Source organism: Sciurus carolinensis, chromosome 19, assembly GCF_902686445.1.
Source record: "Sciurus carolinensis chromosome 19, mSciCar1.2, whole genome shotgun sequence".
NCBI classification, from domain to species: domain Eukaryota; kingdom Metazoa; phylum Chordata; class Mammalia; order Rodentia; family Sciuridae; genus Sciurus; species Sciurus carolinensis.
This window is the reverse complement of record NC_062231.1, coordinates 12,215,544-12,242,041: the sequence shown is the minus strand read 5'-3', so window position 1 is coordinate 12,242,041 and position 26,498 is coordinate 12,215,544. Positions and strand designations below refer to the sequence as shown.

At 50.3% G+C, this 26,498-nt stretch overlaps 1 protein-coding gene across 1 annotated transcript; it reads left to right on the top strand.

The window, feature by feature from the left end:
* Nucleotides 1–58: 58 nt before the first annotated feature.
* Nucleotides 59–26,498, top strand: Mrps25 (mitochondrial ribosomal protein S25). Its single transcript, XM_047534622.1, has 4 exons — nucleotides 59–305; nucleotides 4,567–4,673; nucleotides 25,714–25,801; nucleotides 26,174–26,498. Exons 1-4 carry the CDS (start codon nucleotides 172–174, stop codon nucleotides 26,364–26,366), a joined length of 522 nt encoding a protein of 173 aa, XP_047390578.1. The 5' UTR covers nucleotides 59–171; the 3' UTR covers nucleotides 26,367–26,498.

Sequence of the window (26,498 nt, the reverse complement as noted above, 5' to 3'; positions counted from 1 at the left end):
CAGGACTACAAGTCCCAGGCTGCCTCGCGGCGCGTGCGCTGCCCGCCGGGAGGCGTCTCCCGTGATTCCCTGCGGGCGTGGAGACCCGCGAGGAGGAAAGCGGCTTGAGGCGATCCCGGGCCGACGGCTGCTGGCTCGCGTCCCTTCGCGGTCCGCCCTGCCACCGCCGCCATGCCCATGAAGGGCCGCTTTCCCATCCGCCGCACGCTGCAGTACCTGGGCCAGGGCAACGTGGTGTTCAAGGACTCGGTGAAGGTCATGACGGTGAACTACAACACGCACGGGGAGCTGGGCGAGGGCGCCAGGTCAGTGTCCGGCAAACCGGAACCGGGTCCTCGTGCCCGCGCGCTGCCCGCGGCCGGAGCCCGCTGCACAGACAGGAGACGGGGCGGCGGACCCGCCGTGCCGTCTGCAGCCGGGACCCGGGCGCGGGGCAAGGGCCTTTCGTCTCCTTCCTCCCGCGTGGAGTAGCGAGGCCACCCCGAGAGAGGCCACCGGACCCTCGACCCCCGTGTGGCTGGAGAGCTGGGGAGGGGCCGCCACGGACCTGGAGTTTTGGAGACGCCCAGCCCAGGAACGACCGACCCGGCTGGGTCCTGGCTCTTCCACCTGCTGGCTTTGGGCGAGTCGCTCCAGCTCGGTGTCCCAAACGGGGATGGTCACCGCTCCCCGGGGCCGACGAAGGGCTTCAGAAAAGGATGGTGCCGCTGTTGACCTTTAGCCGGCCCTGGTTAGTGCCGCGCCGGCACCATCTCGCCTGATCTCTCAGGAAACCCGAGGGATGGGGAGGCCCCCCGGAGGCTGGCCGAGGGCCCACAGCTGCCGAGGGAGGCGTGGTGAGCGGGTGTGTAGCCGGAGCGAGTGGCGGCGCTCGTCAGGTTGCGGTGGAGCGCTCGGTTACACGAGCACTCACGCAGCTGTTCCCACTAGAGGGACACGCGTGGTCTTTCAACCTGGAGCGGAGCGGGAACTCGGGCATGGCCCCTGGCAAGTGAAAGGCGCGAAATGAGCCCTGAGCACCCGAAGCGGAGCCTGTGCTCTTCAGGCACTCAGGAGAAATCTATGGAGCACCCCTGGAATGTTGGAAATTCAGCAGTGGCCCCGGCCTGCAGAAGCTTGAGGTGCGGGAGGGAGCAGGATGCTGCCAGCGGGCAGCTCCTCTGGAGCCTGTCCCAGGAGAAGGGCTTGACTGCAGGGTTGATCAAAAGAGCTGGAAACGTCCTCTTAGCCACCCATTCAGTGCAGGCGAACCCGAGGGCTTGGACCTGTTGGTTTGGGCTCAGTGGGATGAGGGTGTCCTGGAAGACTTGGTCTTGGGGCAAACGGGCACCCAGATGGTCTTTCATAACCCACTGCCACACGTCCCAGCAGAGGCCAGGCAGGTGTAGGCGGGCTCAGGGGGCCCGCCTGGCATTGTGGGCTCTGTGGGGAGTTTTCATTTTGTTAAAATTCTAGATCTCAAAATGTTATTGCTCTCTGGTTTTGACATGGTTGGTCTTGCCAGCCTGGTGCTTGCATCCTCGGACTTCCTGTCCCATTTGGAGCCCTTTGTGGTTTGTGCCCTGGGTTGAGTTGCCCTGATGTGCCTGCCAGCCTTTGCTCCTTCATGGGCCCTTGGCTTTTTTTTTTTTTCCTTTTTTAGGTCCCAGGAATTGAACCCAGAGGTGCTTAACCACTGAGCCACATCCCCAGCCCTTTTTATTTTTTATTTTGGGACAGGGTCACCCTAAGTTGCTGAGGCTGGTTTTGAACTCGCAATCCTCCTTCCTCAGCTTCCTGAGTTGTTGGGATAACAGGTGTGTGCCGCTGCCTCTGTGGCCCTCAGCATTTCTGTTGCCCCGAGACCTTCCTCCACTCCAGATGCCAGTGGCCAGCTGTGACCTCAAGCTGGCCAAAGCCATGGGTGTCCGCTGGGTGGTGGAGCAGCCTTCCTGAGTATTGGAGACCTCAGTCCATGCTCGCCTCTGCCAGACGTCCTGCCCTCAGGAAGCAGCCTGGGGATGTGGGAGCTGCGGGGGTTTGATCGGCTGACAGTGGAGGCCCAGAGCAGTGACAGCCAGGCTCGAGTGGCCCGGCGGTATGACCCCAGGCACTTCACTTATCGCCTCTGTCTCCTTAGTTGCCAGAGCCCACCTCCCAGGGTTGTGGTGAGGGCTGAAGAATACAGTGCCTCCGGAGTGAGGCCTGTGCAGCAGGCGCCAACCAGAATTTCATCCTTGCCCTTAACTCTGCTCCGTGCTTCAACAAGAAGGGGCGGGGACAAAAAAAAACCTTCTAAGATCCTGTCCTGTTGCATTTTCATCCTAGCGGTTTGGGGTCTCGTCCTGGTTTATCTGCACGAGGTTCTGTGAATGTTGGAACCACCCTGTGGGGTGTGATGAGCAGGGGCCCAGTAAGCCCGGGAGGGCACATTCAGCTGCGAGTGGGGGTCTGCAGGGCCTCCATCCGCCCCTGGAGTTGGCACCTTTCAACTCCTGTGTGTGTGTGTGTGAGAGAGAGAACCCAGGCCTTGTGCATGCGGGGCAGGCCCTCTACCCACTGGGCTGGTCCCATCCTGCACCCTCCACTCTTTCTTCAAGTTCACCTGCGTATAAGTAAGTGATAAACCCAGAGAGGCCCTCCTTGGGTTTTCAGCTGTAGGCATCGGCTGACGTGCCACAGGGGAGGGAGGACGTGGCTCTTCTCATCGCTGCTCCCACCCGCACGCCCTGCACCCACGCGGCCTGAGGCGGCCAGAGCTCTGCTCAGTGCGGGATTCACACGACCTCCCTGGCACCGCGTAGACTGTCCCAAGCAGAACATTAGGGCTCATTTTTTTCCTTATCGTTTTAGCAAAGCCTCTCACGTTCCCTGTAGCCCATTGTCGTCGTATCTCAACTGCAGTTCTGCCCCAATGGTGGAGGCTCCTCAGTTCTGTCAGTTGTGAGAACATCTTAGGAGCTTCAGCTGGTGGTGTGGCCTTGCCATCGGCATGATCACGGAGCACAGAGCAGCCAGCTAGCGGGTGGTGATGGACAAGACCCCAGGCTGGGGAGGGGAGGAAATGACAGTGGAAGCCCGGGGACCTGCTGCCCCACCAGGGGAAAGAAAGTGCCCGTCTCTGACCAGCGCTTCCCATCAGCCCACCCACCCGAGGCCAGCGTGGCAGGCGGTGAGGTCAGCACTGGGGCTGTGTTACTTGTTTCTCTTGTGCTGCTGGGATGGGACCCAGCAATCTGCCACAGAGCCGCCCGCCGCCCTGCCGTGGTGGACTTACTCAGGCCTCTCCCGAGGGGCATTCAGCTGGTGCCTCTGGGCTGTCGCAGGTGATGCGCACTAGACCTCACATGTCCTTAGCTCGGGTGTGGACGTGTAGAAGCAGAGGTGGCATTGTCGAGATCTGTGCTTTCTGGGCTGGGGCTGGAGCCCAGTGGAGAGCACTCGCCCCACACGGACGAGGCACTGGGTTCGATCCTCAGCACACATAAAATAAAGACTTTTTTAAAAATCTGCTTTTAAAGTCTCACAAGTTTTAAATTGACAAAGAAGTCAAGGCAATTTACATTTATATATATATATATAAATTTTTTTTCAGTTTTGAGGATTGAACCCAGGGGTGCTCTAGTCCTGACCTACTCCTCCAATCCTTTTGATTCTGAGACAGGGTCTCACTAAATTGCCCAGGCTTGTCTTGAACTTGCGTGTGGCACCATACCTTGCCCCAATTCATATTCTTCTGTTGTTTTGTTTTGGTATAGGGCATTGAATCCAGGGGTGCTTAACCACTGAGCCACATCTCCAGCCCTTTTTGGAGGGTCTCACTGAGTTGTTGAAATTGGCCTCCAACTTGTGATCCTCCTGCCTCAGCCTCCCAGGCCACTGGGATTACAGGCGTGTGCCACATGCCCAGCCCAGTTTATATTCATGAAATGTTTCCTCTATTCTATAACTATTAAAAAGATTAACAGTCTAAGATGAAAAAGAATCATTGTAATTTCCATGAGTTGAGTGGGAAGGTACTACGGCATAGGATGATGGGCCATTTCCCTTTCTCTTCCTCTGCGCTACCTGGCACTTGCCTTCACCTGTCAGCTTTATGAACAACGTGCACAATCTGTGTCAAGGGAACGGACCCCTTGCTTTACATTTTGTTTGGCAGATGTTGCGTTTGTTGGGTAAACCCCGCCATGCACAGATTCTGATGCAGTGATCGTCTTGCGAACACTAAGTGTACAGGTCCTCCACAGCTGGATCGTAAGGGATCCGTTTATTTCTACATGGGGGCATGACCTGGACTCGCTGCACCCCAGGGAGCGGCCGCACCGACTTCACCTGTTGCGGACCACGTGGACACCAGATGGAGGCGGGGCTCTTGGGGTGGCTTGTTCCTGTTGTGTCTTTGCTCTGGTCAGTTTTAGAGAGTGTGACGCAGGGAGGCTTTCGACTTCTCTCCCTGAGTGCGTGATGGGGAGTCCCGGCACTGTTCAGGGACACATGGCGGGGTCCTGTGGGGGCAGGGCCTCTGGGGATCCGAGGCATCTTGGGGTCAAACCTCCGTGCGATCAGGTTCACTGCTCCTTTTTGCAGGAGATTCGTGTTTTTCAACATACCGCAGATCCAGTACAAGAACCCCTGGGTGCAGATCATGCTGTTCAAGAACATGACCCCCTCGCCCTTCCTGCGCTTCTACCTGGGTGAGTGGCCCCGCTGTGCCCTGGGGGGGCTGAGAAAGCACGTCCCCTCTTGTCCCCCTGCCAGGGCCCTGGGTGGCCTGAGATCTGGACCTGCTCCCCTCCCGGCCTCTCCTCCAGTGGTCTCCCCTTCAGGGACGGGTCTCTCCAGGTTGTCCTGTAGCACAGTGGTAGAGGCCGCGCTCTGCCTGGGACCCCCTTCTCCCTGCCTTTCCTTATTTAAACAAAAGGGGCTGGAGCCGCAGCTGTGGCCGAGCTCGTGCCCAGCCTCCGTGCCAGGGCCTGGGCTCCATCTCCAGGACTGCAAAACAATAAAAATGACAAAGCCAAGGCCAGGTTTGGCCACCACTTCTCCCTCTCAGGCCCTGGCGCCCCTCTCCCAGAGAGTGTCCACTGTGCCCCATGTCCTGGGTGCTGTATCCTATCTGACCAGGGGCCAGGTGACGGTCAGTCAGTTAAGTTGGCCAGCATTGGCAGATCAGGGACCAGATGCCTTGGCCCAAGTTGCCACTCGTCTTTCTGAACCTGGGCAGGTGGCTTTCCTTTACTTCTCCAGCGAAGCCAGGACATCCACCTTACACGGGCTGGTGGCTCCAGGGACACGCAGGCGGGGCAATCAAGCTGCCCTTTCTTTCCTGCCTCTGCTGGGTGGCTGGGGCCCCCTGGGGGCAGCGTGGGTCCAGGCTCCAGCCAGGGAGCCACGTGCAGAGCGCTCCTGGGGGCTCTCCAAGCAGGAAGCAGCGGCGGAACAGACCCCAGGGGACACCAGGCCAGAACATCAGGTCCACGACCGGCCAGGGCCGGGGCAGGCAGTGTGATCGCGGCCCTCGAGGGAGCTGTGCGCTTTCTGTGGTGCTGGGGATGGGGCCACTCGGCGGGCGCCCTGCCTCTGGGCTGCAGCCCATCCCTTTGTGTTTTAGAAAATGAACTATGGAGCAGGATGGGGCAGCCGTCCTGCATCTGCTCCGCGAGCTTCTCCGGGAAGATGCACGAGTTTCGAGTCGCCCTGGAGGCGAGCACCAGAGATGAGTTTGTCTGGAGCCTCATATAAGTGGGAGCTCCTGGTCTGATTCCGAATGGTGTGGGGGTGCAGGGGAAGCGCAGTGCCCGGGCAGGGGTGTGGGCAGGTCATCCAGCAAGGCCACCCCCTTGTGCTGGGGGTCCTTGGGCCAGTCACGTGCCACCTGTGGGAGCCCGTGGCACCGTGCCATGCCCTGGGAGTTGCAGCGGCCGGTGGGGCAGCGGGTCCCGGGGTTTGAGAGGCCTCTTTCACGCATCGCCTTCTTGATACTCGACCTTGTCATTGTGAATCGGCAGGTGATCATTTGGTGCTGCGGGTGGAGCCGGCCTCGTGTGTTCGGAGCTTGCCTCTACCACTGAGCCCGCCCAGCCCGTTGACTGGCTTTTGTTTAGAGTCCCACTGTGTCACCCAGTCCGGCCTCATTCCTTTGCTCCAGCGGTCCTCCTGCCTTGGTCTCCTGCGCCTCCATTCCTGGCTTCTGTTTATTTGCATTGCTGAGTGACACCCAAACACACCACCTGCTTTATCCATTCCCTTACTGATGCAGGCTCTGGGGCTTCTGCAGGATGAGATTCGCTGGAGAGGAGACCTTGAAAGATAAAGGGCTGAGAGGGAAGTGGCCCGACCTCTCTGGGACAGGAGGTCTGGGGAGGGGAGCTGCAGATGGCGACTCAGCACAGAGGGCTGCCCCTGACCCCGCCTGTTCCAGCTCTGCTGGGCAGAAAGTCCCAGAGAGCGTGGGTCAGCAAGCTGCAGCAGACCCCAGAGGTATGGTGACAGGGACTGCCACCTGACTGGCTGCTTGCAGGAGGCTCTCCTGAGGGGCAAGCTGAGCAGGTCTCAGTGGAATCTGTACTGCTGCAACCCAGCACCACACGCTGAGTGATCTGAAAAGAAAAGGAATTAATTCTTACAGTTCTGGGGTTTTTCTTTTATTTTCTTTTCTTTTTTTTTTACAGTGTTGTGAATTTTTTTTATTATTAAAATCTTTTATTTTTACAGACTGCATTTTGACTCATTGTACACAAATGGGGTACAACTTTTTCTGTGGTTGTACATAATGTAGATTCACACCATTCATGTAATCATACACATACAGAGGGTAATACTGTCTGTTTAATTCTTTCTGTTCTCCACCTCCTCCCACCCCATTTTCCTCTACACCATCCAAAATTCCTTCATTCTTCTCTTCCCCGCCGTTACCTCCCCTCCTTATATATTGTCATGCACTTATCAGAGAAAACATTTGACCTTTGGTTGTTTGGGCTTGGCCTATTTTACTTAGCATCATATTTTCCAACTTCATCCATTTACCAGCAAATGCCATAATTTTATTCTTTATGGCTGAGTAATATTCCATTGTGTATATATACCACAGTTTCTTCATCCATTCGTCAATTGAAGGGCATCTAGGTTGGTTCCGATAGTTATTGTGAATGGAACTGCTATGAACATTGATGTGACTGTATCTCTGTAGTATTCTCATTTTAAGTCCTTTGGATATAAACCGAGGAGTGGGATAGCTGGGTCAAATGGTGTTAACATTCCAAGTTTTCTGAGGAATCTCCACACTGCTTTCCAGAGTGGCTGCACCAATTTGCAACTCCACCATCAATGTACAAGTGTGCCTTTTTCCCCACATCCACGCCAACACTTGTTATTGCTTGTGTTCTTGATAATCGCCATTCTAATTGGAGTTAGATGAAATCTTAGGGTGGTTTTAATGTGCATTTCATTAATTACTAGGAATGAGGAGCACTTTTTCATATATTTGTTGATCACCTGTACATCTTCTTCTGTGAAGTGTCTGCCATTTATTGATTGGGTTCTTTGTATTTGGGGTATAAAGTTTAGGTTCTTTATAAACTTTGGAGATGAGTGCTCTGTCTAAAGTGTACCAGGGATTAAACCCAGGGGCTCATTGAGCCACGTCCCCAATCCTTTTTATTTTGAGACGAGGTCTCACTGAGTTGTGTACGGCCTCACTAAGTTGTTGAGGCTGGCTTTGAACTCAAGATCCTCCTACCTCAGCCTCCCGAGTTGCTGGGATTACAGACACGCGCCACCATGCCTGGCTTTGTAGATGTTCAGAGACAGGTTTGCTGAGGGTGAGGATGAACGATGCGTACCCTTACCCAGCATGCTTACCCAGGCATCAGAGACCAAGCTCTGAAGGCACGGATCTAATTTTATTTAGGTTGCAGAGGACATATATAGGCACATTATCCAATCAGGTTAACACGCTTGTTAAAGCATAAGAGTCAGCCTATAGGTGAACTATACGTCGAGGGTCCAGGTAGTGTAAACAAACCAAGCATGCCTAAGCAATTCTGCCCAGCAACAGGTCTGAGACAAAGGACTGGGGGAGGGCAAGCTCCTGCACACAGCATGAGGCAAGGCAGTGGTGGTGAGTTCACGTCACAGCTTGCTGGGATGCATGACAGAACGAGGCCTCCCCTCAGCTCAGACCCAGCCTCAGCAACTGCAAAGACCTTCATTCCATGGCGAGTCTTTACCATGACCTCAGTTTCTCTGACCAGACTGTTCGGCTTACTTAGACCATGGGGTCAGCGACTGCTGTTGGATAAGCTTGAGGGATGTTCCCTACTTGGCTTATTTCTTTCAGTGCCAGAGGCTGGGAATGCCAAGGTGGAGCAGCCACATGTGGTGAGGGCCCTTCCTGCACCTTGACCAGCAGAGGGCATCACAGGACGAGAGAGCAAGTGCGCTGCTCAGGTCTCTGTCCCTCTCTAAAGTGGCTAAGGCCTTCGTGGAAGCCCCACCCTGTGACCTCATCTGACCCTAACTACCTTCCAAAGCCCTTCCTCTGCTTATCATCAACATATAAATTTGGGAATTGAGTTTCCAACACATGGCCTTTGGGGGGCACATCTGCTGGTGGTGCACATCTGTAATCCTGGGACTAGGAGGCTGAGGCAAGAGGATCACAAGTTAGAGGCTAGCCTCAGCAACTTGGTGAGACCCTGCAAATGGGTAAAGAGCTCCTGGGTCAACCCCCTGTACCACAGAAACAACAGAAAGCATTGCACACCTGCAGAGTCCTGTTTGCTGTGTGAGACGACGTATTCCTAGTTGTTCCGAGGGATTAGGACATGGGCATCTATATAGTAAAACATCCTCCTGCCTCAGCCTCCACATCCACTGGGATTATAGACATGCACCACCATGCCCGGCTCATTATTCTTAAGACTTAAATTTCAGCCATTCCAGGGGTGGGGTGTCAGTGCTACAGTGTGTGTCCAAGGTCCTGAGTTCAGTCCTCATTAGTAAAAAGGAAAAAAAACAGCATACACACACACACACACACACACACACACACTCCAGTGGTGTATCTCATTGAAGTTTGCTATTTTTTGTTTTTCTTATTTTTTAAGATCTTTCTGTTTATACATAGTCACCAGGTTCATTCCAGCAAACTCAGATATGCATGGAGATCGATTTCAGTTCATGAGCCCCCTTTTCCCTCCCAGCCTCCCTGTCTCTGCTTTTTCCTATACTCCCTGCCTGCCTTTCACTCGTCTGTTAACTTGTATTTGATGGTTTCTTTATGTAATCTTATCCCTCCCTCCTCCTCTCCTTTATTTTCCTCCAGCTTCTGCATATGAGAGACAAGATTCGACCATTGAGTGTCTGGGTGTGGCTGATTTCACTTAGCACAATAGTCTCCATTTCCAGTCATTTACCAGAAAATGCCATGATTCCGTTCTTTTTCGTGGCTGAGTACAGCTCCACTGTATCTGTACACCACAGTTTCTTTCCATTCATCTACTGACGGGCATCTGCATTGGTCCCGTCATTTAGCGAGGGTGAATTGAGCTGCTGTAAACAATGATGTGGCTGTGTCGCTGTGGTGTGAACACCCAGGAGCGGGTCAGCTGGGTCAGATGGCGGTTCCATGCCTAGTGTTCTGAGGAGTCTCCAGACCGCTTTCCAGAGTGGTTGTGTGTACACCCATGTGGAGTGTTCCCTTCTCCCACAGCCTCGCCAGCACTTGGGTTAGGGTTAGGGCTAGGCGTGTCCTTGGTCATTGCCATCTTCCTGGAGTCTGGGTTTGTGTTTCCCTGACAGATGTTGGACATTTTTTTTCGTGTATTTATTGGCCTTTTGCGTTTCTTCTTTTGGAAAGAATCTGTGTAGATAACCCATTTATTGATTGGGTTATCTGGTTTTTTGGTGCAGTTTTTTCAGTTCTTTGTATATTCTGCATATTAATCCCCTATGGAAGGAGTAGCTGGCCAAGATTTTCTCCCACTCTGGACCCTCTTCACAGTTTGTTTCCTTTGCTGTGCAGAAGCTTTTCAGCTCGATGGCATCCCGCTTACTGACTGTTGGTTCATTTCTTGCACTTGGCGGTCTCGCTGAGGAAGCCTGTGGCAGCACCCGTGTGAGGCAGTGGGGACCCTCCGTTTTCTTCTAGCAGTTGGAAGGTTTTGGATCTAATTCCTAAGTCTTTGGTCCATTTCAGTTTGAGTTTTGTGCTGAGTAAAACATGTAGGTCTAACTTCATTTATCTACACATGATCCAGTTTTCCCAGCACCGTTTGTTGAAGAGCGTGTCTCTTCTCCGAGTCTCAGAAGGCTGTGCGCTTGTGGGTTTTCTGTGTCTTCTGTTCCATTGGTCTTGGCGTCTAGTCTGGTGCCGACACCGTGCTGTTCTGTTCCTGCGGCTCTGTTGTGTGATTTCAGATCGGGTATTGGGGTGCCTTGGCTTCACTCTTCTTGCTTAGTATTGCTTTGGCTATTCTGGGTCTCATTATTTCAAATGAATATAAGAATTGTTTTTTCTAATTCTGTAAAGAGTGTCATTGGTATATTGATTGGGATCGCATTAAATCTGTATATTGCTTTTGGTAGCATGGCCATTTTTACAATATTCTACCTATCCAAGAACATGAGATGATTTTCCATTTTTTTTCAAGATCATTATCTTAACATTTATTATTTTTTTCCTAATTAATTATACATGATGGTAGAATGCATTTTGACACATCATATAAATGGAGTATAAGTTCTCATTCTGGTCATACATGATGTAGAGTTACACCAGTCATGTGGTCATAAAGGCATATCGGGTAATAATGTCTGATTCGTTCCACTATCCTTCCTACCCCCATGTCCCTTCCCCGTCCTTCACTCCCTTCTGTCTAATCCATAGTACCTCTGTTCATCCCACCCGCTCCCCAGTCCTATATCATGAATTAGCATTGGCACATCAGAGTAGAACTTTGACCTTTGGCTCTTTGGCATTGGCTTACTTTGCTTAGCATGATATTCTCCAGCCCCCTCCATTTACCAGCAAAACAATTTCATTCTTCTTGAAGGCTGAGTAATATTCCACTGTGAATATATGCCACATTTTCTTCATTCATCTGTTGAAGGGCTCCAGGCTGGTTGCATAGTTTAGCTATTGTGAATTGAGCTGCTGTAAACATTGATATGGCTGTGTCACTGTAGTATGCTGTTTTGAAGTCCTTTGGTTATAAACCGAGGAGTGGGATAACTGGGTCAAATGGTGGGTCCCTTCCAAGTTTTCTGGGGAGTCTCCATACTGCTTTCCAGAGTGGCTGCACCAACCTGCAGCCCCACCAGCAATGTATGAGTGTGCCTTTTCCCCACATCCTCGCCAACGCTATTATTGCTTGTATTCTTGATGATTGCAGTTCTGACCAAAATGAGATGAAATATTAGAATTGTTTTGATTTGTATTTCTCTGATTGCTACAGATGTTGAACGTTTTTTCATATATTTGTTGATTGATTGTATTTCTTCTTTGAAGTGTTTGGTTCCTTTGCCCATTTATTGATTGGGTTGTTGTTTTTGGCCTTAAGTTTTTCTTTTGTGTGTGTGTGTGTGTGTGTGTGTGTGTGAGGTGCTGGGGATTGAACCCAGGGCCTTGTGCTTGCAAGGCAAGCACTCTACTGATGGAGCTATCTCCCCAGCCCACTGGTTTTAAGTTTTTTAAGTTTTTCATGTATCTTGGAGATTAATACGCTATCCGAGGTGTGGGTGGTAAAGATTTTCTCCCATTCTGTGGGCTCTCTCATATTATTGATTGATCCTTTGCTGAGAAGAAGCTTTTTAGTTTGATTCCATCCCATTTATTGATTTTTAATTTTATTCCTTGTGCATTAGGAGTCTCGTTAAGGAAGTCAGTTCCTAAGCTGATATGGTTAAGATTCAGGCCTACTTTTTCTTCTGTTAGGCACAGGGTCTGTGGTCTAGTGCCTAAGTCTTTGATTCACTTTAGTTGATTTTTGCGCAGGGTAAGAGATAGGGGTTTAGTTTCATTCTGCTGCATATGGATTTCCAGTTTTCCCGGCACCATTTGTTGAAGAGGCTATCCTTCCTCCATTGTATATTTTTGGCACCAGTGTCCAGTATGAGAGAACCATATTTATGTGGGTTTGTCTCTGTCTTCTATTCTGTACCATTGGTCTACATGTCTCTTTTGGTGCCAGTACCATGCCGTTTTTGTTACTGTAGCTCTGCAGTGTAGTTTAAGGTCTGGTATTGTGATGCTTCCTGCTTCACTCTTGCTAAGGATTGCCTTGGCTATTCTGGGTTTATTTTTCCAAATGAATTTCATGATTGCTTTTTCTGTTTCCATGAAGAATGTCATTGGGATTTTAATAGGAATTGTATTAAATCTGTATAACACTTTTGATAGTATGGCCATCTGACAATATTAGTTCTTCATATCCAAGAGCACGGAGGGCTTTCCATCTTTTAAAGTCCTCAATTTCTTTCTTTAGTGTTCCGTGGTTTTCATTGTAGAGGTGTGTCCCCTCTTTTGTTAGGCAGATTCTCAAGGGTTTTAGTTTTTTTGTCTGTTGTGAATGGGGTAGTTTTCCTGATTTCTCTTGGAGTGGATTCATCAATGATACATAGGAACATATTTGATTTATGGGTACTGATTTTTATATCCTGCTACTTTACTGAAGTGAAGTATTTATTAGTTCTACAAGTTTTCCGGCAAAATTTTTTTGGGTCTTCTAAATATAAAATCATGTCATCAGCCAATAGTGGTAGTTAGAGTTCTTCTTTTCCTATTCGTATCCCTTTAATTTCTTTCATCTTTCCGATCTTGCTAGAGTGTTAAGGACGATGTTGTAATGAAAGAGGGCATCCCTGTCTCGTTCCATTTCTTAGAGGGAATGCTTTCAGTTTTTCTCCATTTAGAATGATGTGGGCTTGGGCTTAGCATAGATAGCTTTTGTTTCTTGTCTTTAAGTCTATTGATGTGATGTATTATATTTGATTTCTGTATGTTGAAGGAATCTTGCACCTCCGGGATGAACCCCACTTGATCATGGTGCACTGTCTTTTAAATGTATTTTTGTATGCAGTTTGCCAGAATTTTATGGAGAGTTTTTGTGTCTATGTTCATCAGGGACATTGGTCTAAAGTTTTCTTTCCTTGATGTCTTTGTCTGATTTTGGTATCAGGGTGATACTACCCTCATAGAATGAGTTTGGAGGGGTTCCCTCCTTTTCTATTTCATGAAATAATTTGATGAGGTTTGGTGTTAATTCTTCATTAAAGGTCTTGTAGAACTCACATGAGAATCTCTAGTCCTAGACTTTTCTTGGTTGGTATGTCCTCCTGCTTCAGTTTGTATAGATCATATGTCTCTAGAAATTTGTCAGTGTCTTTGAGATTTTTTTATTTTGAGTATAAATTTTCAAAAAATTTCTAATTTTCTGTACTTCAGTAGTGTCTGTCATGATATTTCCTTTTTCATCACAAATTCATTAGTCTCTAGGTGTTGGAACAGCTTCTAATTTTAATTTTTTCATTGATTTCTAGTTTCATTCCATTATGATCTGATAGAATGCAGGGTAGTATTTCTATTTTTTTGGTATTTGCTGAGAGTTGCTTTGTGACATAACGTTTGGTCTCTTTTGGAGTAAGATCCATGAGCTGCTGAGAAACAAGTGTAATGCTTATTGATGGATGAAAAACTGTTAAGTCTAAATCATTGATTGTATTATTTATTTCTATAGTTTTTTTTTTTTTGTTTGTTTAGTTTGTTTGGAAGATCTGTCCAGTGGTGACAGAGGTGTGTTACTGTCACCCAGTATTATTGTGTTATGGGCTGTTTGAGTCTTGAGATTGAGAAGGGCTTGCTTGATGCCCCATTGTTTGGGTCATACATTTGCACAGGTGTTAAGTCTTGTTGCTGTGTGATTCCTTAAGCATACGCAGTGTCCTTTATGCCTTCTGACTACTGGGCTTGGAGTCCACGTTGTCTGATATGAGGATGGAAACCCCTACTGTTTTACTGAGTCCATGTGAGTGATGTTTTTTCCTGTGCTTTCACCCGGAATGTCTTTCCCTAGGAGGTGAGTCTCTTGAAGACAGTATATTGTTGAGTCTTTTTTTAAAATTCAATCTGCCAGTCTGTGTCTTTTGATTGATGAATTTAGGCCGTTAACATTCAGGGTTTTTGAGATATTATTTGTATTCCTGGCCATCGTGGTTATTTATTTATTTATTTATTTATTTATTTTTTTGGGTGCTGGGGATCAAACCCAGGGCCTTGTGCTTACAAGGCAAGCACTGTACCAACTGAGCTATCTCCCCAGCCCACTAATTTTTGGTTTTTAACTTGACTTAGTTCCTCCTTTGATTACCTTTCCTTTAGTGTAGTTCATCCCTTTGCTGGTTTTCATTATTTTTCCCCCATTTCCTCCTCATGGAATATTTTGCTGAGAATGCTCTGTAGTGCAGTCTTTCTAGTTGTGAATTTTTATAACTTTGTTATCATGGAAGGTTTTTATTTCATTTCAAGTCTGAAGCTTAATTTTGCTGGTTATAAAATTCTTGGTTGGCATCCATTTTCTTTCAGAGCTTGATATGTTTTTCCAGGACCTCCTGACATTGAGGGTCTGGGTTGAAAAATCAACAGAGATCCAAATTAGTTTCCCCCTATATGTAATTTGATTTTTCCCCCCTCTCACAGCCTTTAAAATTCTATCCTTATTCTGTATGTCAGTCATTCTCATTATAATGTGCCTTGGTGTGGGTCTGCTGTAATTTTGCACATTTGGGGTCCTGTAAGCCTCTTGTAGTTGAGTTTCCATTTCATTCTTTAGATTTGGGAAGTATTCTGATATTATGTCATTGAAAAGGTTGTGAATTCCTTTGGTTTGTATCTCCACACCTTCATCTACACCTATAAGTGTTAAATTCGGTCTTTTCATGTTATCCTATAATTTTTTTGAAGTTCTTTTTGTGTTTTCTGATTGTCTTCTCTGCATGGTCAAGCTCATTTTCAAGATTATGTGTTTTGTTTTCATTGTCTGAGGTTCTGTCTCCCAGGTGGTGTAGTCTGCTGATGATACTTTCCACTGAACTTTTAATTTGGTTGATTCCTTCATTGTGAGGATTTCTGCTTGATTTCTTTTCAGAATCTCTCTTTATTGACATGATCTTTCACTTCCTGAAATTTACCTGTGATTTCACTCCTTACATCTCCTTTACATCACGGAAAAGTTTAACTATGTACATTCTAAACAGCTTCTCTGACATTCTGCTGTGGTGTCGGTGGATATTATCACTGGAGCATCTCGGTCTGGGGTGCTTTGTTCCCTTGCTGTTCCACGTTTGTCTTCCCATCTAGCAGTGTGGATCTGGGCAGTACGGTTTCCACCCTGTGGACTGCTCGCATCCCTGAGGGTTTCCAGTACCTCGCCTTTGGTGGGGGGGGACAAATAATAACAGCAACCAATGCAAACAATATGCAGCCTTAAATCCTATAGCTCCTGCTACAGTGTCTCCTGTTTTGTTGCAATAGACAGAAGTATGTCCAGTTGTTGTAAAGCCTTTTGCAAACTGTTCATATTGTAGATAATTACAAGTGGTGGACAGAGGACAGAAGTGGTGTAGGATGTGATGTTTATGAGGGAGAAGGAGAGGAGAGACGTGAAAAATTATAGAAAGAGTGAAAGAGGGATTAATAGAGGTTGGCTGGTAGCTGGAGAAAATAGAATCCAGGGAAACAGAAGTGAGAGGAAAAACATAAGGTGAAAATTAAAAAATAAAAATAGGAAGAAAAAAGTAAAATAAAAGGATACGCATCTAACTGTACTGTAGTATTCGGACACCCCAGACCTCAGTAAACTAGTGCGTGAAAAATAGTTGCTTTCAGAAATGGCAGAAATGTGAGAGAAAAAGAAAAAGCAAAGAGGGGGGAGAAAGAAAAAAAAAAAAAAAAAAAAAAACCAGTGAAGAACGGAGTCCAGAAGTTTCTCAGCTCCCTTCTCAGCAGGTTGTGGGTGGCCTCTGGTGAATGGGGTGGCCGCCCTCAGGGTGGGGTCAGCCTGGCGGCGGGCTCCCGGGGTGGGTGTGGGCTGGGATGCGCCCGCCTCCGCAGCTGGCGCCGGGTGGTCTGCAGACCCCGCGCCCAGCGATGCTGGTCCGCCTGGAAGTTGCGCCCCAGGCGTCCCCTTGGGGTTCCGCTTGTGAGGTGGAGGAGCTCGTTCCGGCCCAGACCCCAGGATTCCTGGTCTCTCCTGCCCCACCCTCGCGAGCGCCCTGTCCAGAGCTTCCCTCCCCGCTGGCCGGTCCTGCAAGCAGCTGGGTGGGACCGGGAGAGGGTAGCCAGGTCGGCCTCCCGGTGCAGACCTCCCCTGTGCTCGCTGCACACACTGTCACGCCTCGTGGGTGTGCCAGGCTTGGGTCTGCCAGTGACGGGCGACCCTGCGTGGGCTGAGGGAAGCCCCTCCCGCTTGCTCCACGCCTGCCTCCGCGGGGGAGGTGCTGGCTTCTTGCCCGACGCGGACGCTGCAGCGCAGCTCACTGGTTTTCTGGGCGGCGACTCTGATCGCTAAACTCTCTGTACCCCAACACGCCTTGGCCTTCGAGAATGGGGGTTCCTTCCGCTCCTTTTTTGCTTACTGCATTCACAGAGGGACGTTCTGGTTTGTGCCTCCAGCCGCTGCCACAGCTGTGGGCCTGGGACCTTGACCCCTTATTTTATTACATAAGCTCTCCTGAGTCCCCGATCTGTTTTGAGTGTCTAGTATTAATCAAGGAAATCCCCCCAATTCTCGCTCTGTCGCCCACCTTGCTGAAAAGCTGCTTCCTGCTGCTCTTGGTTCAGACCTTGGAGCCCCCCAGGCAGCGCCCTTGCTCGCCACTCCTGAGCGCTCCTGGTCGTCCATTTCTAAGGTGTTCCTCCATTTCCTCCTTTAGGCGTCTGCAGTTTTCATCGTGAGCCGTTGACCGCCTTGGTTAGATGATTTCCCAGGTTTTTGGTTTGTTTGTTTGGGGTTATTGTGAGTGGGATGGTTTCCTTATTCTTCCTGAGTGAATCACTTTTGGAGGATAGGAAAGCTCTGGGTTTATGGGTGTTGAACTCGTATCCTGCTACTTTGCAAAATGTATAAGTTCTAGAAACCTCCTGGTGGGGTTTTTGGATCTTCTAGACATAGGATTGTGTCTTTAGCAAACAGATATTTGAATTCTTTTCCTATTTGTATCTCTGATTTCCTTTTCTGATTGCTCTGGCTAATGTTTCAAGGACTGTATTGAATTGGAGTGGCGAGAGTGGACAACCTGTCTTGTTCCTGCACTTAGTGAAAAGGCTTTTCGCTTTTCTCCACTTAGTATAATGCCAACTTTGGGTTTGTCATAAATGGTCTTTACACTGTTGAGGTAAGTCCCTTCCATCCCCAGCTTCTCCTGCATTTTTAACATGAATGGCTGTTGGCCTTTATCAAAGGCCTCTATTTTTATTTCTGCCTCTGTTGACATGGTCATGTGATTTATTGTTCTTTTAAATGATGAATCACATTTATTGATTTGCATATTGTTGAACCAACCTTGCATCCCTGGATGGAACCCACTTGAATGTGGTATTATATTCTTGATATGTTTTTTAATGTGGTTTGCTAACATTTTATTTAGGATTCTTGCATCTATTTCATCAGGGATGTTGGTCGATAGCTCTTTTTCCCTTGATATATCTTTGTTTGGGGTATTAGGGTTATAGTAGCTTTATAAAAAGTATTTAGGAGTGTTTCTTCTGTTTCAGTTTCATGGATAGTTTGAGAAAAATTGCTCTTAGTTCTTCTGTAAAGGTCTGGTAGAACTCAGCAGAGAATCCCTCAGGTCCAGTACTTTTCTTTTTTGGAAAACTTTTAATTGCTGTTTCAGTAGATACCAGTCTGTTTAGGATTTCTGTATCTTCCTGGTTCAATTTTGGCAGGTCATACATGTCTAAAGATTTGTCCATGTCTTCCAGATTTTCCAATTTATTGGAGTATAAATAGGATCTGATAATACTGTGGATTTCAGCGAGGTCTGTGGTGATACCTTCCTTTTCATCTCTGATCCTGTTGATTTCCTTCTCACTCTTTTTTGGTTAGTTCGACCAAGGGTTTGTCAATTTTCTTTCTTTACAGGGAACCATCTCTTCATTACATTGATTCTGTGTGTTGTTTTCTTCTCAATTTCATTGATCTCAGCTCTGATCTTAATTATTTTCTGTCTTCTACTGGTTTGAGGGTTTGTTCTTTTTTCTAAGACCTTGAGGTGGCATAAACTTATTTATTTGGGATCTCACTAATTTCATAATGTAGACACTTGATGCTATAAATCTGCCTCTTAAACTGCTTACATAGTGTGATATGTTGACTTAGTTCTCATTTGTTTCTAAGAATATCTTGATTTGTTTTCATTTTTTACTACTTTGATCCAGATGATGGCTCATATTTTTCAGTCTCCATGAATTTACATGGTTTGTTATTTTTCTTGGTGTTGGTTTCTAGTTTCATTCCATTATGATCTGATAGGATACCTGGGATTATATCAGTTTATTTTTATTTATTTTGCTAAGGTTTGGCCTGTGGCCTTGAATATGATTTATTTGGGGAAAAGTTTGATGCCCAGCTGAGAAGGTAAATTCAGCTGTTTTAGGGTAGAATATTCTGTAGATGTTCCTTAGGTCTATTTGATCTACAGTGTTTAGGTGGGAGATAGCTTTGATTTGTTTTAATGATTTGTCTGTTGGTGATAAGGGTGTTTTGAAATCTCCCAGTATTACTGTGTTGGGGGTCTACGTGGAATTTAATGTCATGGAGTATTTTTTCCATGTAATTGGGCGTGTTGACATACATAAGTGTTTATCATGGTTATATCTTGTTGCATTGTGTCTGCACTAGGATGTAAGGTTCTTTTGTCTATTCTGATTAATTTTTGCTCTGTCAGGTTTGAGAAGAGCCATTCCTGCTTGTTTTCTTGGGCTGTCTGCCTGGAATATCTTCTGCCCTCCTTTTACCTTCAGTCTGTACGTGTCTTTGCCTAGAAGGTGGGACTTGTCATAAACAGTGTCCAGTTGGATTTTGGTTTTGACCCATTCTGCTAATCCATGTCTTAATTGGGGCGTTGAAGCCATTAATGTTCCGCATTCGTACGACTGTGGTGTGGTTTCCTGCCATTTTGGGTTTTTGATGTTTTATCCGGTCTTGATTCTCATTTAGTGGATGATTCTTCTGTTGAACTTCCTGTCTGTGGGCTTCTGGAATTGTCTTTTTGTTCCTCTGTGTGAAGTGCATCTTGGAGTATTCTTTGCAGTGTCGCTTTGGTGCTCGTGAATTCTTCTACTCAATTCTTGTCATGGAATGTTTTTATTTCCCCCTCGAATTTGAAACCGAGCTGTGCAGGGACAGCGGCCTCGGCTGACAGGTGCCCTCTCCTAGGGCTGGGCATCTCTCGTTCCAGGCCCCCCTTGGTTTCAGATGAGCAGAGAAATCACCAGTGAGCCTCTAAGTGGGACCTGCTGTTTCTCTCGTCTGGCGTTTACTGTTCCTCCTTGATTTCTGCGTTAGGTGTTTGCGGCCAGCTTCTCACAGGGCTGGTCTGTTAGGGGTCCGGTGAGCCTCCTGCCTGGGATATCCGTCCTGTTCCCGATGTGGGTGGTTTTCCGTGACTCCTGGTGGACGGGCCACGCATCTGGGTGTTCCCGTGCCTCAGTGCTTCTCAGGCTTGGTCTGGTAAAGCCGCCCGGGTTCTTCCGTATTCTGGTCACATCCTGTGAATTCTTTCCCTTCGCTGCCTCTGTGTATTCGGGGCCGCGTGGCCGCCTTGGTCTTCTCGGGTCTCGGGCTGAGGTGTCCTAGCCCTCTGGTCTCCCACTCTGCCCTCCGGGGAGTCGGCGTTCGACTGGGGCCCTCCCCAGGCCTTCTGCTTGGTTTAGCGTCTGTTAAGATGGTCTCTCACCTCCTGTATCGTGCTCTGAATTCCCTCCCTAGCTCTTATTTTAGTTGGTTGGACGTGGAGAAGCAGTTTATGCTCTTTCTCTGGGTTTTCACCTACCTCACTAGCAGTGGGACCCTGGGTGGGGCTGTGGCCTGGGGGACCTGCCTGCTCTCGCGTGTTTTCGGAGGTCTCGGGCTTGCGCGTCAGTTGAAGCCGATTCCTCTGCCTCTTTATTTTTGGGGCACGTTCTTCAGTTGCTCACTGTGTAGAGTGACCTGGATTGAGGTCGCCTAGGTGTGGTGGGTGCAGCCTTGCTCTTACTTTGCTATTTCTGCCTCTGGCATCCAGAGGTGCCACCTGGGGGCCGCCCTGATGGTTTCCACGTGGGGCCTGGCCGTCAGTTCGGGGTCTTGTCTGTTCTTTGTGTTAACGTGGCGCTGAAGGTGGAGCGCCGTTAATTTGTGTGGGGAGCAAGGTCTTTGGTTGAGTTTGGTTTGGCAGCGGAGACTCTACCTGTGAACCGTAGTGACCTCACAGGACCGGAGGGAACAGGACAGCAACAGCCACTGCAGACAGTGCGAATCAGTCGCCCAAACGCCAGGCAGTGTGAATGGCCCCAGAAAGCAGAAGTGACTGGGCCAGCAACAGAGAACACCGAGTAGCCATAGGTTAGCTCTGGCCTTAAAGCCAACCACAGTGTCATGTGTGCCACCCACCGCGGGAATGGTGGGGGCAGGAGTTACATAAACCTATTATTGTTGTTATTATTTTACTGGGGAGGATTGAACCCAGGGCTGTTTAACCACTGAGCCTCATCCTCAGTCCTTATATTTTTTATTTTGAGACAGGGTCCCACTAAGTTGCCTAGGGCCTTGCTGAGTTGCTGAGGCTGGCCTCCAACATGGGATCCTCCTGCCCCAGTGTCCTGAGTTGCTGAGATGACAGGTGTGTCCCTCCATGCCCAGTCCTAAACCAGTTAGTTCCAAAAGATGGCAAAACTGTCCGGGCACGGTGGGACAGGACTGTCACCCCGCGGCTTGGGAGGCTGAGGCAGGAGGATCGCAACTTAGTGAGGCCCTGAGCAACTTAAACCGCGTCTCAAAAAGGGCCAGGGTGTGTCCCAGTGGTTACGCCTCCCGGGTTTAATCCTTGGTACCCAGGGGAAAACACAGCGATAGGGAGAGAGTTTACAGTTTTCAAAAGTGAGCAGAGAGAATGCAGGAGGTGGAGAATGTGATGGTCATAGAGCAGGAGGAGGAAAAATCAAGTCAAACAGGAAGTCCCCGCCCCTCGGCCCTCCTTCCCCTCCTTCCCCCTCCTTCCGGGCCTGGGAGCCCCTCCGGTGCTGCCCTCGCTGCCCGCTGCGCTCTTCCCGGCGGGAGTGGCGGCCATCGGCACGGGCGCAACGGGTCCTTAGGCGGAGGCTGAGCCCCGCAGCAGCCAGCGTCGCCTCCTGCAGCCCGCGGGTCCCTCCCCTCCTGGAGGAACGCAGGTGCTCGCAGGTGCTCGGGTGCTCTGGCCACAGCCCTGGGCCGGTAGCGGGCCGGTCGCGCACGCGCCCTGAGGGGGCCGCGCCGCCTTCCCCGCAACGCAGTGGGTCGCTGCGGCCCGCCCTCTGCGGAGAGTGAGCGGGCGGCCCTGGAGCAGCCCAGGCGACTGCTTTCATCCTCTGGGGACTCGTCCTACTCGTGATATCCTCCCTCCTCCGCGCTGCCGCCACAACCCGCTGGGCTGCAGTGCGGTCCTTTATCCTTGTTCCATACCGAGAGTTGTGCGCTGTCCAGTGCTGGCTTCTGGTGAAACCCCTCCTCCACCCACCTCGCAGAGGAGCCGGCCTCCTGCCGCTTGAATCCGGGTCACCGAGCCACCAATGCAGCTTCCCGCTCGCCCGCCCGCACCTTGTGCATCTGGGTGGGCTTTTTTCTTTTCCTTCTTGTTTTGGGTACTGGGGGTTGACCCCAAGGACACTCTGCTATTGAGCTACACCCCCGACTCGTTCATTTGGGTCTTACTGAGTTGGCTTGGATCCTTGCTAAGTTGCTGAGGCTGGCCTCCTACTTGGGATCCTTCTGCCTCAACCTCCTGAGTCACTGGACGACAGGCATGTGCCACTACGCTCAGCCTCACATTTCTTTGGTGAAGAATGTGTTTGAGCCCAGTGCGGTGGCACATGCCTGTCATCCCACTGGCTCTGGAGGCTGAGGCAGGAGGATCTCCAGTTCAAAGCCAGCCTCAGCAAAAGTGAGACCCTGTCTCTCAATAAAATACAGAAGAGGGCTGGGGATGTGGCTCAGTGGCCCAGTGTCCATGACTTCAATCCCCCATACCATTTTTTTCTTTTTAATCTTTTCATTTAAGGAAAGAATTTTTTCTTTCAGAACTTCATATATATAGAATTTTGTATATATAGTTCCTTTGCCAGGTAGCCTGTTAGCGTGGCTGTGCGGTGTGGTCCAGAGACGTCAGAGTGAGATGACTGGATCCTAGACTGACTGCAGGCAAGGGGGAGCTCGGAGGGAGGGAGAGGGTCCCTCCCTCGGGAGCTCTGCTTTCTGCTGCTGTTCCCCAGCACACGGCCGGCCCACCCCGGAGCACAGCTCCCAGACCAGGGGCCCAAGGAAGTCTTCCTCCTGGAAGCTGTTGCTGTCGGGCGTCGGGGTGAGAGGCGAGCAGTCTGGCCCTTGGTGGCACCTGTTGACGAGCAGACCCGCTTTGTTTCCCTCGTGTGAGACGCTTCCCGGGCCCTGCCTGGGCAACCCCTACCCCCTGTCCACCCAGGGCTTCTCCTTGCAGGATTGTCATTTCAGATTTTTACGTTTTGGCCTGGGATCAACTTTTGAGTATATTGAGTGAGGTCGGAATTGAAGTTTTTTGTTTTTGGAGTCGGGACAGCCAGTTGTCCAAAGACTCCCTTCTTCCGAAGTTCCTCGCGTCTTTGTCCCTCAGTTGACCACGAGTGGAGAGCCGCGTGGTCAGCCCACTCGGGCAGTTACTTGATGAGGAGGAACTGGCACGCGTGCCACCATGGTCACCTGACCACATGCAGCTGGGGGAAGAGCCAGGTAAAAGGCCGCCACATGGAGCGACCTCCTTCATGTGAAATTTCCAGAACAGGCACATCCGTGGAGGCAAAGTGCTCGCCCGGGGCAGCAGGAGGGACGGGGCTCCTGCCTGGGTGTGGGTCCTGGCAGCACTGTGGCTGTACCAACTCCCCGAGGCCAGTCGTTAGGATGGTTAGGATGGGACCTTCCACCAAAGTCCCTGGAGGGTGTGAGTTCTGAAGTCCTTCCTCGTGCTCGTAACACACATTGCAGTCGAGTCGCGTTCCAAAGGGCCCGCGGCGCACGCGCCTGCAATCCCAAGTTCAAGACCAACCTGGGCAAGATGGCGAGACGCGATCTAGAAATGAAAATGGGTTGGGGTGTAGCTCAGTGGTAGAGCGCCCCGAGTTTAACTCCCAGTACCACAAAACGGAAGTGATACGTGAACGCGCTGAGGGAGCCGGGCAGGTTCGTGCCCTTGTGTTTTTCCATACAATTTTAAACCTGTCCGCTTCTGTGGTTTGGCTGGGATCACACTGGAATCACACCGCAGATCTTGTTTTTTCTGGTGGCACTGGAGATTGAGGGTCATTCTACCACTGAGCCACATCCCCAACCTCTAATTTTGAAACAGGACCTAACTTGTGGAGGCTGCCTCGAACTTGCACTCCTCCTGCCTTGGCCTCCCCGGCTGTTGGATTATAGACGAGCCACCACGTTGGGCAGCTGTGGTGTGGTTTGAATATGTCCCCCCAAAGGCTTTTTTTGGTGTTTGAGGACGTTGTAACAGCGTGCTCTGTGTTGAGTGTTCGTCGTCTGATGCGCTAAGTGCCGGCCGAGGGACTGTGGTCTGAGTGCGCCTACTTCCAGCCTTGCTCAGCTCACGCGCTTTATTTCCCGTTCTTGTTTCTAGACCCTAAAGGTTCCCGGGTACGCTCTGCCCTTGTGGTTGGTGAAGGAGACTCTTACCTGCTTTTCCTTTCTTGGCTGTCCGCCCTCCTAGGCTGTGTGGTCCCGTTTACTTGGTGACTGTTCTCTCATTGTATCAATTAGCATTTTCCTAGTGACTAACTGAAAATCTTTTCATGCATGTATTAGCCTCTTTGTATTAAATGTTTATTCAAACTGTTTGCCCAGTTTTGAAGTTGGAGTGTCTTGAGTTGACAGTTCCTTTGCATTTTGGACACAAGTTCCTTTCCAGCTTTATGTATTATAAGCATTTTCTCCAAGTTTGTGGCTTATGATGTCTTTTGAAATGTGTAAGTTTTGAATTTTAGTTCAATGTTTTAGTTTTATTTCCCTTTTTTCTTCCCATCTTCTTCCCACTGTGTTCTAATTGTACACAGTGGAATTGTTCATATTCACACACACACACACACACACACACACACACACACACACACGATAATCACAATACAGTTTGGCCAGCAGCCCTCCCCAGCCCCTCCCTCACCCCTGCTGCCTTCCTTTCCTCTACTGCTCTTCCTTAATTTTATTTTTTTTGGTGCCAGGGATTGAACCCAGGGTGCTTAACCACTGAGCCACAACCCCAACCCTTCTTAAAAATTTTATTTAGAGACAGTCTCACTGAATTAGTTGCTTAGGGCCCCGCTAAGCTGCCCAGGCTGGCCTTGAACTCGTGATCCTCCTGCCTCAGCCTCTTGAATCTCTGGGATCACAGGCGTGTGCACCGCCCCCGAGCTGATCTCCCTTTAATTTTCATGAGCTCCACCCCTGCCCTCTTTCCCCTCCAGCTTCCACATACATGAGAAAACACAGGCCCTTGACCTTCTGGGTTTGGCCTATTTTGCTTCACATAATAGTCTTATTTTTTTAAATGACTGAATAAAACTGTTGTATGTATGTACAGTTTTTTAAATCTGTGCATTTGTTGGTGGATACCTAGGCTGGTTCCGTATTTTTTTTTAAACAGGTCATGTCATGGCTATGACTTTGCCTGGGCAGGACTGTGGTCTCCTGTGTTCTCTTCCAGGTTCTCCTCCTTCCCTTGGCGTTGGGGACGGCGCAAGCTAGACCCGCACACTCTGCCACCAGCTGTCCCAGCCCTGCAGGTTTAGCTAGGCGTGTGTCAGGAAGGATCGGAGACCTAAGTTGCTTTATTTGCATATGGTCAGCCAGGTGACCAGCAGTGTGTCAGACACGCCGGGCGGCTGACTCGCTGCAGGCCAGTTGCCCATAACCATGCGGCAACTTCTGGACGGTTCCATGCTAGCGAGCCTGCTCTCACTGTTCTGCTGCAGCAGTTTCAGTACATGTGAACTTGGAAAGTGGACATTCCCCATTTTCTTTTTCAGAATCCTGGCTACCTTGAGTGCTTTGCGTTTCCATGTGCATTTTTGGCTCAGCTTTTTCATTTGTGCAAAAATCCTTGCTTGGAGTGTGGAAGGGATTGTGCTAGACCCACGGATCAGCTTGAGAACTGCCTCAGCACCAAAAAAAAAAAGCAGAACCCCCCAGGTTGTCCCAGTACTTATGCACATTTACGTGTGTGTGTGGGGTGCTGGGGTGGCACTGGGGCCTCGCCATGCCAGGCGAGTGCTGTCGCATGGAGCCCCACACGGCACCGAGTCCTCTGGGGGCTGCCCGCTACCTACCTGGAGCCTGCTGCGTCCACAGTGCGTGCAGACGGGCAGGCAACGTGTCCCCGGCACGGCGCCGCTGCCTGCGGCAGATCCCGTGGCACAGCCTGTTGGGGGCGCGGTGTGTGCTCAGCCTCCCTCCTGGGCCTCTCTTCCAGATTCGGGGGAGCAGGTCCTGGTGGACGTGGAGACCAAGAGCAATAAGGAGATCATGGAGCACGTCAGGAAGATCCTGGGGAAGAACGAGTGAGTCGCCGAGGCCCAGCTGAGGGAGCGGAAGGGACTCCTCAGCCCGCGCCTGCCTGCCCCAGCCACGGCCACTCCCTGAGCTGCCCAGGCGAGGAGGACAAGGGCCATCCCTGCCCTGGGTGGAGATGGGCCCTGGATGCAGCTGGAGCCAGCAGGCATCTGGCTCCAGGGGTGCCAAGCACCCCACTTGCTGATGGAAGTGGGCAGGGCTGGCCGAGGCTGAGGCCAGAGGCCTTCCCGGGCCCCTGACTCTGCACTGTGGGCCACCTTGGGCTGGAGGGAGGCTGACCCCAGGGTGCGCTGCTCTGGGGTGGGGACAGCAGGGGCATGGCTGGCCCGGGGCCACACTCCCTCCCTGTGCTCCTGCAGGGAAACGCTCAACCGAGAGGCGCAGGAGAAGCAGCAGCTGTCACACCCGGCGAACTTCGGGCCCCGGAAGTACTGCCTGCGGGAGTGCATGTGCCAGGTGGAGGGGCAGGTGCCCTGCCCGGGCCTGGTGCCCCTGCCCAAGGAGATGACGGGCAAGTACAGAGCCGCCCTGAGGGCCAGCGCCAAGGACTGAGGCCCCGCACGCCGGCCGCGCGGTGGCGACGGGGTGCGACCTCAGGACTCTGTTCAGAGGCTGCCTTTGGACTGAGGCTGCTGCGTGGATGTCCCTGTCCCCGGGTCAATAAAAGTCTTGGCAGGTCCGGCA